General features: G+C 39.1%; 1 protein-coding gene across 2 annotated transcripts; it reads left to right on the forward strand.

The window, feature by feature from the left end:
• The first annotated feature begins 380 nt into the window (after positions 1-380).
• Positions 381-15,356, forward strand: tmem201 (transmembrane protein 201). 2 transcript variants are annotated; one of them, XM_053425629.1, is made up of 11 exons: positions 381-609; positions 1,642-1,762; positions 1,879-2,073; positions 2,165-2,344; positions 2,773-3,128; positions 3,217-3,417; positions 8,929-9,149; positions 10,299-10,361; positions 10,460-10,750; positions 10,969-11,097; positions 11,708-15,356. In XM_053425629.1, the coding sequence occupies exons 1-11, from the start codon at positions 500-502 to the stop codon at positions 11,803-11,805; spliced, it is 1,965 nt and encodes a 654-aa protein (XP_053281604.1). In that variant the 5' UTR covers positions 381-499; the 3' UTR covers positions 11,806-15,356. The 2 variants fall into 2 exon arrangements, with proteins under 2 accessions (XP_053281604.1, XP_053281605.1); XM_053425630.1 differs by lacking the exons at positions 8,929-9,149; positions 10,299-10,361; positions 10,460-10,750; positions 10,969-11,097; positions 11,708-15,356 and having other exon boundaries at positions 3,217-8,284.
• The last annotated feature ends 3,636 nt before the right edge of the window (positions 15,357-18,992 follow it).

The following is an 18,992-nucleotide window of genomic DNA, read 5'->3' on the forward strand; positions in this document are numbered from 1 at the left end:
CCATTCACAGTTTGCTATTTTGTAAATCAGCGAACACTTCCAAATCGTAATTTCGGTTGTAAACCTCCCTTTTCCTCATTTTGTCAATTCTCCCTGAATGCAGCATTTGACCGTGGGAGCAAACGGGAAACAGCGCTTCCTGTCTCATTCCAACACTGTCATGTCCCCTGACTACTACAATCAGAACCCTGTCAAGTATAGGATTAAGCTCAATTTGAGTAAAGATGACTACACAAGCTCACTACGACCATGTCTAACCAATTATAATTGTGTACTTTTAAGTGTTAGCTTGTTCTTAAATTGTTTTTAGTGTCTGGTAAGTCGACAATGGTTTTCTTAATAAATCATATTGGAACGCGTCCCGATTGTTACGCGGTTCCGTTTCCGCTCCGGGGCGTGTCCTATAAACCGAGAGTTTGCCGCGTGCTCTCTGCCGCCGTGTGAACACTAAACATTTCTCATGTTTTCTTATTTGGCTGACGGATAATATCACCACGAAATGGAGGCGTTCAGCCAAATAATGCTGGATTACCCCGAGTTAATGTACGGAGGAGTTGGAGTTACGGCGTTTGCCGCCGGTGGAGCGCTGATATATAAAATCGCTACCAGGTAAAATAACTTCAAGACAGAGCACCACCGCGTTTGTTTGGTAGCTAGCTTCAAGCTAACGTCAGAGTTAGCAAACCGTGTTCGGTTGGTAAACAATGGTGACGTTTGTGACATGATGTCGGCAGCAGGTGTTGTGGGGATATTTCTCCTGAACCACCGCGAGTGGTGTTTCCATCTACGCTAGCCTCGACGCTAACTTTGCTAGCTGTGGTGCTAACTAACACAGCCTAGTATTGTGAGACTGGCTGTAAGATGGAAAACTGCTCACATTATCTTCATGCTTAAACCTTCTCGTTGCCGGTATCTGGAAATAATCGGGTGGATATTTTTTCTATAAAATCAATTGTTTTTACTCGACATATTATCAATATAACTTAAATAATTTAAGCACGTCAAGGAACACCAAACAGACTGAAATGATTACAGACAGTAACCTGTCACCTTACTTATAAAGTGCGAAAATTTGTTCTTTTGTGTAATGATACATTTTATAATACAATATATAAGAAAGAACAAAGGCTTGAAAATGTTTTTTTTTTTTTTTTTTTACATTTAAGGCAACATTAAGATAACTATCAAAGAAAAGACATAGTTGAATTAGTTTAAAATAATGCCATAATACCACTAACCCTTTTTTTAACATGTCGACAGAGGATGCATTTCTAATAAGTAGTGAGAGCTGTAAAATGTGGTAATTTCAGAAAGCTGCTTCTCTATTATTTTTTTGTAGTTTAGTCTTGCATGTTGCAAACCTGCATTAAGTGACCCCAGTGAGCAGATAGGAACATCCTTTGAGAGACAATTTAAAAGTTAGGTGATACCAGGCCAATTTTGGCAAATAAAACAGTGGCAACCAGTGAAGTAATGCTGGTACTGATCTGATATGTCCTCTTTCCTGGTTTTGGTTAAGATTATAGCTGCACAATGTTGAAACAAGTTGCAGCTAAAATGTTGTATCTACTGTGGGGAAATATTTAGACCTCAGAAATGCATCAACAGTTCATATGTAAAAACGCCACCTGTTCTTTGCAGAAAGAAGCCAACCCATGCAAGTGTGAACTGCTGGTTCTGTAATGAGACCACAGTGGTGCCCTACGGCAACAAAAACTGCTGGGACTGTCCCAGCTGTGACCAGTACAATGGCTTCCAGGAGGTAAGTCAGAAAAGTACAACACCTGTCAATTATTTAATTGACGATTGGGAAAACAATGTGGATTTGTGCGTTTACTGTTTTTATACTGCTTTTTGTTTTGCTCGTCTTGTTTTCAGAATGGAGATTACAACAAATCCATACCAGCTCAGCACAAGGCAGATCTAAACTATGCAGTATCTGGAAGCATTCACTCCCCTGAGACACTCAAGACACAGCAGTATGTCAACTGTCAGATGCTGTTGTGCAAGAAGTGCAATAACAACCAGTCTTTAAAGATCAAGCAGTTGGCGTCGTTTATCCCGAGGGATGATGTATGTACTATTAATTTCTGTTGAATATGATGCACAATGAATTGTAAAAATAGTCGACAGTAAATGCATTATTTTTTTGTTTTTATTGTAGGAAAACTATGATGAAGAAATTGAAGCCTACAAGCACCACCTGGAGCAGACCTATAAGTTATGCCGGCCATGTCAGACTGCAGTGGAGTACTACATTAAATATCAAAACCGCCAGCTACGTACAGTGCTCCTGAACCATCAGCTTCGACACTCCCGAGACACCGTCAAGAGCTTTGAAAAGGTCCGTGCACCCCTGATTCCATTTCCACACACTTAACAAGTGGTGACTTTTTGTATTTGATAATTATTTGCTAATAGATAATTAGGAATCCTCATTTAGATTGTTTTGTGCATACACAATAGAATAGTCTGCTTGAGAGATCTAACAAATTATTCTTAAACATAAACTTCAGCATCTCATAAACCTCCTTATGACTCCAAAGGGGGACTCCTTAATTATCAACTAGAACAAACTGAATTCTGATATGAATTTGTTTGAATGGCTTTCACTATTGCTTGAAGACTTTATTGAGGTTGAACATAAATCAGCGTAACCCTCCACTGTATATTGTTGCTTGTTATTATAATACGTAAAAATAGTCGAACATTGATTTCCATTTGATATGAAACTGACTGGATTTACTGAAAACCTGTTGTCTCCCCTTACAGACCTCCTATCCCCCATCTTCTCCCATGGGAGTCACACTGTTACGGGCTCTTGCCTTCCTGCTCTGTGCTTTCCTAATCGCCACATCTTTCTGGGAATTTCCAGACCAGCTTCTTTCACCTACTGCCCCACAGACATTAAGTGGTGGTGTCACTCCAAAACCCGTAAATGAATCCACCACCAAAAATGAGAGCACTGGAGACCCAACTGTTTGGCAGGGTCTCCTGGAGCTGATCCCAAACTCCACCATAGAAGATGCCAAGCTGGTGTGGCAACATGGAAGGGAAAACCAGCTGGCTGTGGTCTCTGTTGGCCTATTGACTTGCCTCACGTCTATCTTCTTAGCAGGACCTGCAAGGTAAGTGGTCGCCACCTCTTTCTTTGCCTTTGCATCCTAGAGATGTTCAGTAACAACTCTGCAAGTTCATGTGTATCTGTATTTTTAGGCTGAGGAGAATCGATGCTGTGGCCTCTGTCCTATGGTTCCTCCTCCTGTGCGTCTACCTGGCTGAGAGCTACTTGTCTGATGTCTCGACCTGGACGGACATGGCAAAGCACTGTATCATCTCTGTCTGTTGCCTTGTCAGCTTTGCTGCTGCTGTGACAACTCGCAAACCACAGGGTCTACGAAGAGGCAAATATCGAAGGTCAGAATCTGAGCAGTAATCTTCAAATTTTGTTTGAAACAAGGGATTGTGTAAATCTTCCTCTTTCTGGGAGACATTTTTGTTCATTAGTGAATGACAAACTCAATACATAGGACCTAGTATGTGTGTGTGGTCGATGATTGGAAAATATGACTGGTATAACTTGCTTAATGACATCAAAACCTCGTCTTTAAGCAGACATGCACCACAAAGTACACTCAAATGTGTTTTTAAGGGGAAATTGTGCCACACATTTAATGTATTCATCTAATTATGTGCATTTCAAATATCTTATGAATACAACAAATTTTAGATGGACCGACCTTCAGAGAGGAAAGAAATGCATTTAAATATTCAATTTTAAAAAGCGGTAGAGAAGGATTTTAGCATTCAAGTACCTGACTAGCAATAACTTACTATATGACTACTATAAGGTTAAAACAGCATTTGATCTAGTGTAACTGTGGGATGAAAATGATTCTCTAACTTAAGCTTCAGCTCGTTGCATGAAATACTAATCTATTTGTGATGACCCTGCAGGTCATACTCAAGGTTTGATATTTGAATAATCACTTACCTCCTTTATTGCTTCACATCAAACATTTCTGAGAAAATAATGGCCTTGTGTTTATCACTACTACTCCTTAAACCTTCACTTATTTATGGCAGACATGCACCATTAGTGATGAAGGAACGATCAGCTCTCAAGGCAGAGCCTGGAATTTTTAAGTGGATGTGCGGTTGTGTGAGGTGGCTGCCACTGCATTTTCTTTAGAAGCGATGAGGAATATTAACACATGGTAGTTCAAAACCTGGTATAAGTGCCACTTTAGATCATTTGAAAAAAGATGACTAGTTCATCAATGTTGTTGAACTACTGTAATAGTTCTAACGTTTCGCTGATTGGCGCTGATCTCTGTCACGTTATTAGCCCCCCCCGCTTTGAAATGATGGATCACCTTGTAACCTCTAAGCAATTAATGCCAGCATAGTATTTCTGTTTTGTATACAGCACTTACATTCAGGTTAGTTTTATTTACATAGGCCAATATCACAAATTTGCCTCAGAGGAACTATAATCCTGTATAAAACACCCTCTCTCCCTAGACACTCAAATCAGACATAACTGTTTTGGGTTCTCTCTGCTTGGGGTTATCATCCCAGCAGTAGTTACTGACTGAAGTTTTATATCAGTTCTTGAAGATGCAAAAATGTATGAAGTGCTCGACTCTGCAATTGTATACGGTCATTGACAGGAAACTTTCCAAGTGTCATGCAAAACCTGAAGCTAGTGCTATGAGAGTAAAGACTGGGCTGCACTGGTTGCGTGAGCAGCATTGAAAGTCAAACTTCTCATTGTGGTACAGGTTTTATCATGTTGGAGCAGCCACACTGCCGACATGAGACGTGTTGAGAGAGTCTGGTCTCGTTTTCTTTCTCCACAAACCACGTAGAGCTCGGTTTAATTTTTTTTTCTAGGACTCAAATCGATCTTCATTTTAAAGATCCATCCGATATCGATTCATAAAAAGGAGGAATCAATCTTTTAATAAATGCCTTTTTCCATGATTGTACCCATTTTAAATAAGAACAGGGAGTCAGAAACAGAGTATAGACTGTGCCGTCCTTTGTCCTCCCTCCACATTATGTCACCTGCGCAAACCAACACACATCACAAGTTATTGGGACCTGATCGGATCATGAATCATCTTCCCGGTCACTTAAACACGGATGTCCCGATTTTGCATGTCGTGTGTAGCAGGTGAACTGTACGTACACATGTTTTTAAATACGTGTCTTATAAACTCTAAAGTGACTCAACAAAAACAAAGTAAACGTCAATACTTTTTAGGTCCTAATAAAATGTGATTAGTTTTCTTTTTTTCTTAAAGTCTAAATTGTAGTCATTGGAGGGATGACATTAAGACAGGAAACTTTGAAATGGTAAAAGACGACCGGACCTATTAATGTGCGGCTGTCCTGAACCAGTGTTGGTTACAGTGCAGCGGCGGGACGTCGCTTAAAAATGTACATAGTGGAAAACTTTGATAAATTATGTTCTGTCTCCGCATCGCGATGCATCAGTAAAAAATATAATATATGCATCATGAACAAAAATACTTGCTATACTTCCTGTACCTTTTTTTTAAGTAAAAGCATATTCACATTATAGAGTCTTAGCATTAAGTTGAGTTCTAAGGCCTCCTTTTTTTCAAGGAAATACAGTATATATATCCGATCCTCACGTAGCAGCTAATCAGCAGACACTTCCCCTCTGTAAACAATAGACTGCATGTGAGATGCAGCAGATCAGCGACATAGCATCACAGTGCGTCCTTGGTGTTCAATGTTTTTGTGTGACTTGTTGTGTGAAGTATTGTTTTATTTTACGTGTGAAGTATTTATGTAAGAAACTCCACAGCATTAGAAAGAGTTGCACAAGTGAGAAGTTGTCATCTTTTATTCGACTTGAGTAAACTGATAAATTCTGCTTTACCACTAGCAGCTAAAAAATACTAAGTTTCAGTAGCACCTGCCTGTCACCTCACTTTATCCCTTCCATTAATACTGATTGAGTTGCATGTGTTAACATTTAACCTTGCCAATGAATTTCAATTAACCTAATTTTTTTTGTATTAGAATGTAGCAGGATATTTATTTACCAGTACTGTGAATAAGTATTACAAACTAATAGCTGTAGAGAGTGAACATAGATTGTATTTGATGGCTATTGTGTGGGTTAAATTGAATGTTGTGTTGTGTTGTAGATGGATCTGTGTTCTCAAACTAGTGCCTCTGGTACTGTAGCCTTGAAGCTTTAAATAGTGAAGTATTGCAAAATTTAAGACACTATAGATGCAGTTGTAGGTTTATGAGGATCGTATTGATTTGGTAAAATTTAGGACTGAAGTTACCCAAAGAATAAGAATGTGACTGAAATTGCTCCTGCTCTTCGTTTGGTTGCTTGAGGGGGAAAACAAATTTGATCGTCCAATACACAAATTGAAATGCTATATAGTCTATGACCCAAAGAAATTGTTCATTATTGTATCTTGTTAATATTTGCATCGTGACAGATTATCATCTAAATCAAAAACACATGCATTTCTACACTAATGTCGGCAAGATATCTGAAAGTATATGAACAAAGCCTGGTGAACTGTAGAGGAGTTGTGCTGTTTTAATGGCCTGAATACTGACAGTAGAAAGCTCAATGGTCTGCACCTGGTGGTGTGTGTCATAATATTGGTATATTTTTGTTTTTTGTGTAAGAAACAATATTTTGTAATGTGTTATCTTTGCCAATGTTTCAATGCCGTGTTGTACAAGCTCACTTACAATCTCTAGTGTCCATGTTTGTTGTACCATGATACAAGGATGAGAATAGGTGAGTGAACCCTGAGGCACAACTAGTTTTTGGGGATTAAGTGATCATTAAATGTGATGTGATCTTCATCCAAGTCAGAAGTATAGACAAACACAACTCGCTTCATAGGTGAAGCGAGTGGCCTTTTCTGCAGAACTGCTTCAGCTCAACCAGATTAGTGGAATTATGTCTGGTGTGAATCACTCACTTGATCACTTCACAGAATCTCTAATGGGGTGATGCCTGGGCTTTGACTGGGCCAATTCAGAAGGCCCCTTGATAAACCGGGGAATTGATTTTTCCCCTCGATGGTCTCAAGCTGTCCAAGCCCAGTGGCTGTCCAGGCCCTCTCCCTTCATCCTACTTTACCTTTTGCATGACTTGGATGAAGATATGACCATATTGTAAGACATATATCAAATTAATTTCCAAAAGCTCTTTTCTAGCCGCTGTATTTATAACGTGTATATAGCCAAAGTTTGTGGCTGATTTTTTTTTTTTAGAGTTTCTGTATCGACCTGAGGAAATGACTGTAACCCCACACTAAGCATTTTCCTCTGGAAGCACTATGTTGTAGCTTTTATGGTATTCAATTTCAATATCGCCATGAACATGTATGATGGCTATAAAACTACCTTTTTACTGATGTAAACCATGAATGTCTTTTTTAACCGTCCTGTATTGTTCTAGAGATCCAGTAGCTGAACTTTGATCATGGTTACGTTTTACCGAAGTGTTCAAATTTGTGTGTGTTACAGAAACACTAAAATATTGATATGCCAACTTTTGGTACTTTTCAAGATAATGAAAGGTAGAGTAAGCAATTGTTAAGAATACACCAAACCCCCTTTAGTCCTCTTTCAGGGGGTCACCCCCAAATTCATGGTAACGAATTGCTATGGCAACAACAAAATGGCGGAATCCCGAGGCAAGAAAGTCGATTGTTATAAGTTTGTTCATATTGGTTTAACAGAACTGCATTGACAGACAGGGTGAATATAGGTTTGTAGGTAAGCTAATTAGGAAGCAAACTTTACAAACATTGTACAGAGCTCCCCCACACAAATCTACCATCTTCTCTTCGCTTCTCGGTCCTGCGCATGAGCATGAACACCCCATGTTGCTGACTGGCTGGAATTTGGTTGTGTGGCTTTGTACATGTTACATTCACAGAAGGTGACAATGTAGCATGTGACAAAGTGTGTCGCACCATAATTGCTTACGCTACCTTAAAGCAATACCTTGCAACTCCAACCTATAGTACAAATAAGCTAAATGAATATAGATATGTCAGTTCGATTATTTACTATGCATGTATGTATACATTCTATTGCATCCATGGAAATGAAGCTCCATCCATGTGGAAAGGCTTCCTGCAACATACCCAAATGAAACAATGTTTTGGCTGCTTACATGTTGAAGTGAGGTGACTTGCTTGTATCGTTTGGTTCAAATTTTAATGCTTGCTGTATATGGAAAGTAATAAATACGTGATGACTGGATACGTTTTCTGCTTTTCTTTTTTTTTTGTCAACTTAAACACATTATCCACTTTGTGTGTTTTTCTGTCTAGCTCGAAAGGGAAATATCAGCTTACTGTTTGCCATGACAGCTGGAGTTTATTTTGTAGCTTGAGTGCCACTAAAAACAACTAAGTATAAAAATAAATAACTACTTTTACACAAAACGTGTACTGGCCACGGATCATGCGGTGCTGTGAAAATGTGAGAGTTGAGCCGTGTTGCTGAGCAGCGTTTCTCCTGGGGCTTTTGTTCTCTTGGCACTTTCACCTGCTGTGTGTTGTCAGACAGCTGCAGGAGCATTTTAGCGACAGCCTCGGTGTACACTGCTGCCGTCAGTTAAGTGCTCAGATTAAATGGAAATTAGAGCTGTGGTAGAGAGTCACTGCACTGACTCGACTTTCGACACTGGTACTCTACTCTATTAATATCTTACTTTGGCAATGTTGTGGAACAAAAACTGATTCATAAAATCTTGGAACTGAAAATCCCTAATGTTCCCCATGGAGTCATCTGACTGATGTGATGTTTTTCACCAACTTAATGATGTGCAATGGTTTTGAAAGCTTTCATTGATGATTTTGATATCTGGTAGTAGACCGTTGCATTGCTCTTGTGTTGCAGATACCTGTCAGGCAGCTCTGCGGCGCCCCCCTTCACCAGCATGCTTCCTCTGCTCGCGCCTGACCTGGCTGAGTCCTTCATCCCCAGCCCGCCCCCGAACCTCTCCAAGCTCTTCAGCTGCCAACAGAGTCGTCGCTTGTGCAAAGATTCCCCCTCCTCGCTGCCTGGGCGACTCAGCAGGGCCCTCTGCCTCGGCACCATCCCCTCCTTCAAACGGACAGGTAACAACTAAATCAATTTGGCTTGACCGACAAGAGAGAACAATTACTAAATAAAATAATACTTACAAGTTTTTCTGTGTCTTTTGGTATAATCTGGAGATGTAGTGCAATTTCAGTTATTAGTAATTGTAGTATGAATTTCTTCAACAGGGGCAGATGGGAATTTTCAGCCCACCCCTGTCTACACTTCATATTGCAGTGGCTGCCCAGAAAAGTTAGATTTTAAGTTGCTTCTCACATTGCACTACCTTGTATACAAGGGAGATTTATAGCTGATTATATTCAGTTTCTGCCTCACTGCATTTAATTAGGTCATAACACTCTCCAAAAAAATATGACTGAAGGCTATGGCATTTTGTTGTCAGAGATTAGTGTTAAATGCTGAGGTGCATCTTTATTTTTTCAACATAAATTATGAACATAATTTAAACAATAATTCTGGAGGGCAAAATGGTGTCACGCGTGTCTCTGGCATTTCTTTAGTGCCATTCCATATCTTTCGAGCATCATATACGCTGATACCAATATTTGCAGTGAACGAATATTTTGCTTACCTTTTGGCAATATATCAGTTTATTTTTATCTTGTATATTTGGATGATGTTGCACAATAATTACATTTATGTAAGTAATGTGATTTTACACTAGATGGTTTTGTTCCTCTCCTGGGTCTGGGCACAGCTCAAAGCTAAGACTCTCCAAAAACCGAAAAATAAATAAACATACAGGTGTCCCCATGCTGGCGGTCTAGCCCCGCCCTGCCTATCTGTTGTGTCGCTGATGAGCTGGTCAGGTGGGGTGGGAGGGAGGTGCCACCCATCTCTCTGGGCCTCGTCTGACCTCACGGCCCCATGCACAACATTTTCTCTCTCCTTTACAAGCAGCACTTCGTTATAACAGTGAACTGAATTCTGTATTGTTGACGGCCATCGGAAGAATCTAAACCTTTTGTATTTTAATAAGTCCAATTTTTTTTTTTCTTCTTACAATTCATCCAACTGAATCAACAAATGAACCATAGTTAAATATCACTCAATAATAAAACTGTTTTTTTGGGGGGGATTTTCTTATGTGTTATGTCTTGTTTCTGACCAACTGACTCAAACTGGTTGTGATTAAAATGGTGTGATTGTATTTTCTGTATTTTCAGATTCTGGTTACCTGTTTAGTGGAAGCAAACCGGCCTCACAATATAAAGACTCTCCGCCTTCAGGTATTTAAACTCCAGGTTGTTTCGGAAACTTCTTCTTATCTGTGTGTTTTAAATAATTCCTCGTGATTGACATTTTTACTCTTTTTCTTTTGCCACAGACTACTTTTCACTGAAGTCAGGGAGCCGCCCATCATCTCCCAGTCCATCTCCCACTCCTTCAATAGCTGGGTCATGTACATCCAGTCTTTGTTCCGCCAGACAGCGCCGCCCCCTCATCAGCCCTGCTCGCCTCAACATCTGCACTCAGAAAATGTGGCTTTTCACAACGGAGCCAGAACCTAAGCATTCACCCCCGCCCGCGTCTCCTCTATATTCCACTGTAGGACCGGCCTCTCCCCTTTACAGTGGCTGCTTTTCACCTGACACATCACCCTTCCAAAGCCTGAGCGGTAAGTACACCTGATGTTCAACTGTAATAAAGTTTGTTTGAAAAGGGGCTGTAGCAACCGCCGCAGTGTCATTCATGATACTGCCACCTCACCAGATGGCAAAATACAAATTCTCAAATCGTATTCTTAGTGACAAGATAGAGAAAAGATTTTATGTTTGGAAGCATCATGTTTAAATGGTTTGACATATGGCTACATGATGATTCACCTGGTTTCAGATTTGAGTGCGAGAGACAACAGTGTCATTGATGAGGAAGAGAGGAGCGAGAAATGCAGCTCGTCAGGTTCCTCCGCCTGTGTGGTCGGCACCACAACACAGGACCCGGAGAGCACTCCTCCACCGAAAGGTAAGCTGGTCTAACGGGGGGGAAGGAAACTGTGTCTATCTAAAGTTGAATTCATATTCAGTTTTGATTTCATGCCTGCCCCTCATCATATTGTTGAAATATTTATCTGATGCCTTGTATACACTTATATTCCCCTCCATCCACACAACCTTTATTGTAATATATAAAATATCTCCATCCAGACGAGAACACAAAAAACAATACAAATGCTCAAACATGCCAGGCCAGTAGATGGCGTTAAAGTCTACATCAACAATCTGTCAAATACAGAGTAGAGCATTGAGTGAATTTATTGAGTGAGCTTTTTGTATTTTATGACACAAGCTCATTACACAAAGCAACAGTGGGCATTCATGAAGTAAGCTGTGATGTCATAGTTTCCTAAATGCTCATTTTACATGTAGACACACAAATCTGAAAAATAAAAGGTGTTTGAAAAAATCTTTGTTTTAGTGACTTAAAACGCTATTTGCAATTTGTATTTTCAATGTTTTTGAATTACACTGTCAGGCCTGTGACATAACTGTAAACCATATTCAGTACATAAGGAACCTTAATGCCACTTAGATGCACAATGATGATGACATTTATTTTCTCTGTGATTCTCCAGGTTTAATGAAGCGTCTTCTCTTCCCGGGGCTGTTAACAGTGAGCCTGACCAGCAACCTGGTCGTCGCCTGCCTTTGTATCTACTACTACTGGAGATGATTCATGTCCTGCCCCACTTCCTCTGCATTGGCCCTAACCCTAGATATGAAGTGCCCCTACCCAAGAGTGTCTCCCACCAAACACAGCCACAAGGTAGAGGGCTAGAATATGGAGTTAATTTCGTGCCAAAATTTAACAAACCAACGATCTGTGTTTTTAAACACTGTGTGGTTTGCCAATACACAACCCATAAACAAACTAACGCATTTTGTTTCAACGATCCAAAAACGCACAAGACAAACAAATACACTACATATTTCTAACAAATTCTGTTTCAGAAACGGATAGCTTTCTGCATTTTATGTACAAAACGTTTGTCACAGTTTTCCTGCGTTGTGTCATACTGATGATTTTCTCACAGATGTTCAAACCAGCTGCTGATTGTATCTCCGTAGTCAAACCAGTCGCCTATAAATTTGGAGTCTGCCAGTATTCAGATATTTACGTTACATGTTTAAACGTCCCAGAGCAGCTGACATCAGTCTCTAAATAACAGTATATCAATCAGGATTCTGTCTATTCATTCCATATCACATTTGGACTAATTGGCTGAATTTTGTTTGATATAAGGTAATATAGCAGTAGTTCAGTACAAAACTACGTAGTAACAGTACTTCATAGTTTTTGTACAAATAGTTTAAATCTTCTTATTGCAAGAACATGAAGCTCATAAACTACCTATGGAAGAAATGGTACTGTCCGCTCTCAGAGGAGATAATATCAGACTGGGATTCACTTAAAGTTACAGTTGTGGGACTTCTAAGTGGAAATTTCTCTAAATTCATTAACAATTTCAATTAAGTGGGTGTTTTATTTGTATGAGATACATTTGTACAAATATAATCAGATTTTCATATCATGTATTTTGTTTCTACTCTTTTAACGTTATTTTGAAAACTGAAAGTTGTCGCTTGACTATTTGTGAAACAAAATGCATTAGTTTGTTAATGGGGTTTTGTATTTGCAAATCAAACTGTGAACGGTAGGGGAGTTGTCCGACATGGTTTGTTAAGTTTTGGTAGGAATTTAGCGCCATACTAAAAAATCTTCACCTAGGAATTGAGAGACCGCTCCCTGCGTCATCTGCAGCCAACCAAAGTTAATACAGTGACAAACAATATCCACCAACATTAAAATAGGGACTCATCTAACATCTATTGATCAATAGTCAGTCTGCGTTTTTTTATGGTTGTTTCAACGTAACGTTAGTCCTGTCCAAAGAAACTATAGCATGAGCGGGGAAGTTCATTTCAAACTTCATATACACGGGAGTAACGCATGTTACTTTCACTCAGACTGTTTACATGCTTGTTTTGACAATTTGAAAAGTGACTAATATTTGGTACTAGATTAAAACGAGATATTCCAAATTTTTTGCAAGATTTAATACTTACATTCATGAGCATTTTCCCCGCAGCGGTCACCATGTTGATTTGCTTTGTCCGTTTGCAAAACATTTGGGAAATATACTACGGTTGGAGGGCTAGATGGCCACTACCCCTACATCCCATAGAGAAGTAGAACACTACCTCTTCACGGCCACACACAAAAACAAAGGGGCAGGGCCAAGTGGTAGAGCTACGGCGTGAATTGGTTCAGGACTTAAATATGGTGCTGTCATGTCTTGTAGACCTGGAGGACGTTCAGCAGCTTCAGGAAACATCAGATCCTGGCACTTACTTGTCTGTGGTTAATCCAAAATACAAATGTCAGCCGATGGATTTCAATCAGTCGGATTGATGTGACGAGAAAACTACGGAAATGAAATATTGCTGGGTTAGGTTGCTTTTGAATCTAGTGATGGTTTGGAACTATTTTTGGCTTTTGTCAACTGTCTTAATTATGACAGCTGGTACGTGTTGGAGAAGTTTAGAGTTTTCATTATGGAGGGAACCAGGCCACATAGAGATATCTCTTATATATGCCTGCCCAAACAAGTGAGACTTTTATCTAGAGAATTTACTATATACGGATTGGGATGAGTGCATTATTTCTCCCTAATGAACAACACTTATATTACTCCACACAATAGCCAAAACTCTGGGGAGCATTCAGCAGCATGATACATTTGTGTTGTGGGTTTTGCATTTTTTTAAAGTTGTACATATTTCACTTTGTAATGTCAGGATTACACAGCAGTGGTGTTTGCGATTGTCGTTCTATGTACAGGCGTGTGACGAGTTAAAGGTAAAACCAACATGAAGTGTCTTAAGTAAGGTGCCGCAGACCATGACTGGATGTTAATTCCCTAATTGCATCCTTCATATAGCTGTGTGGAAGCATCTTCATTCACTGTTTCTCCACATGTTTAATTCGTTTTTTTATTTGAATCCATCACCAGTGTATCTGATTCTACCCTGTTTTGTTTCATGGTTTACAGTCAAGAGTTTTGATATCAGGGTCATTTAGATCTCAACACAAGTCAGAGGAACAGAAACTCTTCTTTCATCAAACCATTTGATTCTCTGATATGTTCATTAGTTTGTAAGTGTGACAAAACCCCCATGGTCAAGTGCAATATTTACCAAATGTATTTCTTAATTTATATTAAATTCACATCTACTTGACATATTGACAAAGTGAACAGACTGTAAAATGTACGCAGACTTTTCGTAAAACTTTAAACTCTACGCGTCAAATCTGGGAGATTGTTCCACTTGTTTTTTTTTTGTGCGCTTGGTTGTGTTGCGTTTTGAATGCATCAAATCAAATGTATAAATCAAATGTCATGATTTACTGTTTGCGTCAATGCCAAACATGTGTTTTACAAAAAGTTGTACGTTTGTAAAATGTGTTTAAACAGGATACAATGAGCTTGTTTCCCATGTCAAACATTGTATGTTGTTATTTTGGGTGTTTGTTTTCGCGTTCAGAGTTTTTTATTGTCAAATAACCATGCACCTGGTTTTAAAGTCAAGTATAATTACTGAAACGAATGTATAAACAAAGAAAAACTAAAATATTTGTGAGAAGAACTTACTACTGAAAGACTGTTAACTCAAACTCAATTAGTCAACCTTACAATTAATAATATTTTGTTTAGTTTTTTAAAGCTAATACAACCTTTCAACTTACTGGATGCAAACTTGTGCATTTGTGCGTGATGTGTAACCTGGTGTAGGTTTATGTTTTTCCTCTGAAGGGGCTCATTCATTGAAAGCTGGTGTACATGCTGAAGTGTAACTGTTCTGTCGTGCTTAACTCCTGAATGAGACAAACCTCATGGTTCACTCTCAGAAATTTATTTTTGAATTTGTATTTATTTTTAAAGTTGTATTTAACGTGTTATTAAGACATTGTGGGTCTTGTGATGATGTGTGTGATCACATCACTGCTCTGTTAAATCAAGGTTGTTCTTTTCACAGTCTTGACTGGGGGTATGAATAAATGTTCTCTGTTGATATTTTCACTAATTGTTTGAAGGTTTATTACGATGTCCAGTGCAACTGTTTATCTGCCGAAGCTGTTTGGTCTGTGTGATTGTAAGAAACAACGTTGGCTTGTTTCATTTGGAACAATACTTTTTAAATAAAATGTTATATTTCTAGTTATTTTTGTTTCTGCAGCTCACAGGTACAAATATCTGCTTTCCTCGGTGATATGTGTTTAATGGATGCTTTGCTAATATCGCCCTCTTCTGGCATCATCAGCACATTTTACCTTCAGCAGCATCTTCCCCTCTTCAGATGCGTGTTCAATCTGATGAATACACATTTGTTTTGCATTTCAGTCAGATAGCTTTTTTCTAAACTGAAAACCAAAGACTTCTGGGAGTTTGCATATGTTGCCAGTAGTGAAAGCGTGGTTTCAGGATCGAGCATGTGCATTACTGGCCGAGTACTTAAGGACTAAATAAACATTCATTCAGAAATTATTATTTTATATCCCTGCACTCTGACGTGCTGTTTGTGTAAAGGTCCATTAAAACAGGTATCACCACTGGTCAGTTGATTATTGACGTAAAAAGGGCAGCAAACTAAAACATTGAGCTTCCTCTTTTCCTCAGTTATACCTGCATCTGGCTAAACTAAAATTTTGGCAAATTTATGGTCGTCATATTTTCTGCCCTTCTAAATTCTTTGTTCATGACTTCATCAATTAAACCACAATTACTCAGATTTAAGTTAAAACCGTCACATTCCGAACTTCAAATCTTCGTTATATCATCACAGGTCAGTTGTGTTTAATTCCTTGTTTCCTTGTCTTGTATGCTGAGCTCCATGGCTTTGACTCACTTGCCTAATTAACTGTTCTATTCACAAGTCTTAAGCACACTGCCCCTCTCATAAGAAGAGAGACCAGATCTAACAATTGGGGAAATTAAAGAATTTTTTTTTTGTGTCAAATGTCATATTTGTTGGGAAAAATACTGAATAATTTCTATAATATTGTATCATATAACAGGCATACACATAATTGGTAGCTCTGCTAGTGCTAATGGATTTGTGTGGCTGTACTGCGGCATGAAGCAGTGGTTTGTCTTAACTGCTAGTTACACATTCAGATCTCAAATTGAATTTCTTCACTGGGTCATGACATAACAGTTATATCTAAACCGTTTCATTCAAATTCTTGCAGAAGTAATATTAATTCCAACCGTAAAGTACAGTATTCGTGACTAAAGTAACAGGAGGTTCAGCTGTGCAGCTTGTGTGCAGACAGAGCTTTCTGGCCCACAGTTGAAAATAGGTTTAGAGACTGTTGAGAGGTCCTGGCTGGGAAACAGGTTCATACAGTGAGACTGCAGCTCATGCCAAAAGTTTCTCTTCTGCCCAATCTCTTCCTGTTTTCACCAGCTGGTCTGAACTGCATTCACAAACACACGAGAACCAGTCTGCCCGATCTTAGTACACGCTCACAGCAGGGACGCCTTTAAGACATTGTTCAACAAGGAAATAGAGTTTTCAGAGGTTAGGCTTTCGGGGTGAGCCGGTACACGGTGAAGCATTAACACCTGCAAACCAAACTGACAAATAAACAGAGCTGATTACCACACATTTAGCATATTTTGTGCAGCTGCATCATATCTGGCTAAGACATAATCTGACCTTAATACCAATTGAAAAAATTCACATTATCGCTCTGCGTGTTGAGGGTGAATAGTTGTAGTGTCATGTTGTTGATGTTGGCCCCATCATTTCCCCTTTCTACTACTGCGGTTTGTGTTCCACTTGTAATGTGAGTCGTGTCATTGTTAACTACTTTCCCTTTTATTCTTTTGAGCATTTTACACGGCACTGGTACTTATCCACTCATGTATTTGACCTGCTTGGTTCTAAACCTGACGTTTTATGACCTGTCTGTTTTTAACTTGTAGCCTTTGTCAAGAACTTTGTACGATATGTTATGCAAAGTGCTCTATAAATAGAGGTTACTGTGTTGAAGTAATGATGAAGGAGGAGAAGTTTCCTACTGATTCTGCTTTGTTCACTTTGGTTTACTGTGAAGTTTAGGAGTTGTATGAAGATTTTAACTTAGAATGCATTTTGTAGTTTTAAGAATTTTTTCAAGCAAACATTTACAGCACAATTTATTTTTCACAAAATTATTCTTTATCATGTCTGTATATTTATATCTGCATTTTGGAAATGTCTCTAAATTTTTAGTCTCCCTCTCTGTTTTACAATGGCTGCATTTTCTTGAATGCACACGAACAAGAGTTTCACATGCAGTCACGTTGCAGCGGGCCAGACTTTCTAAAGGGACACGATGTTACCTGGAAATACACTTAACCTCTGTTTGAATTACAAGAATTTCATTAAGTAGTAGAAGCGTCTGGTCTATTGTGGGTCACAGTCAGACATGTGAATCTCTTCAAAGGAAAACAAAAGGGGAAAGTTGTAACTTCCCTTTTATCTTTGCTGAACAATTTCTTGTCAGTAAATTATTTTTGTATTATTTTATTACAAAATATAATATAATGCCTGATATCCTTAAATATACCTTAATAGGAGATTAAAGTGATTGAATTAAGGGATTAATCGACTTGTCTACTTTTCTATTTTGTTACACCAAGACAAGATACAACAATAAAATGCTACATACACATAAATATGCCAGTTATAGTTATTTTCTAAATGACATAGAATAGTAAAACACTCTCTGGAGCCATTTCTCTGCATTGAATTCTTGTAAACATACTTCTCTCCTTTAAATGCTTTATTACATCATGGTCTGCTAGTTTTACTTAGCTCTACACAATGTGAATATTTCCTGACCCCGGTTCAAAAGATAAACATATTTAGTTTATATGAAAAGCAGGAAATTACAACATTGGATGCTTAATATTTGACATTTTCATCTGACAAAAGACTTAAATTACCAAATATTTTGTGGTTTTGTTTCTGTCCTTCCGCTAATTTTAATAAATTGATAAATTTTGATAAATTAGGAAAGCTTTAACCTTTAACCGCGTTCCTCGGCCCTCAGAATGACATCCCACTGGAATCCCCTGAGTTGAAAGTGTTCCAGTGGCACAGTTACAATCTTTATGTTAGCCAGCTAGCCATTGTTAGCAAAACCAGTTCATAATAAGGCATTAAGCGGCATTTCACGCACACTAACATCGTAGTATACACGTCCACCTACAGTCATTGAACAGTAGTGTATGACAAATGACAGAAGGGCCAATGAACAGTCAAAACTACAGCTTTCACTGATGATGATACATTGTGGAATTCGAAGTCAGGGGTGGTAAGGTTCCACCGATTTTCCGAGTTGAAATTCCAATTTAAGTTGCAACTTCCGACTCGGGGGTCTGTAATTTGGATCTCCGAGGTATGATGGAACGCAAAATAACTTCAAGAGTCACAGATTTTTATTTGGATCACAGGAGCAGTGTGGAGCCATGAGTGAATTTCATTTTTGGGTGAACTTTCCTTTTAAGATAGTGCAGAAAGTGTTGTGGTCATCGGTTGTGTAGTTGTGAGGTGAACCTGCTGCTCACTAGCAGACAAAGGTGATGATGAGAGCTGTTGACGAAGGATGTGTTACTTTCACTTCGCGCTCAGTGAACTTTTGCAGGACAGTCCCTTGGCCTGCAGGGGGCCGTGGAGGGAGAGCTCAGCCCGTCTGTCTGTGGACCAGTGACCGCGCACACGCACACAAACACGTCCCCGCTTCGCATGAACCACAGCGGCTCGTCCGTGGCGTGTGAGGCGCCGACTCTCAACCCGCTCTCCTCGCCT

The sequence above is a fragment of the Pleuronectes platessa genome, chromosome 6, assembly GCF_947347685.1.
Source record: "Pleuronectes platessa chromosome 6, fPlePla1.1, whole genome shotgun sequence".
NCBI lineage: Eukaryota > Metazoa > Chordata > Actinopteri > Pleuronectiformes > Pleuronectidae > Pleuronectes > Pleuronectes platessa.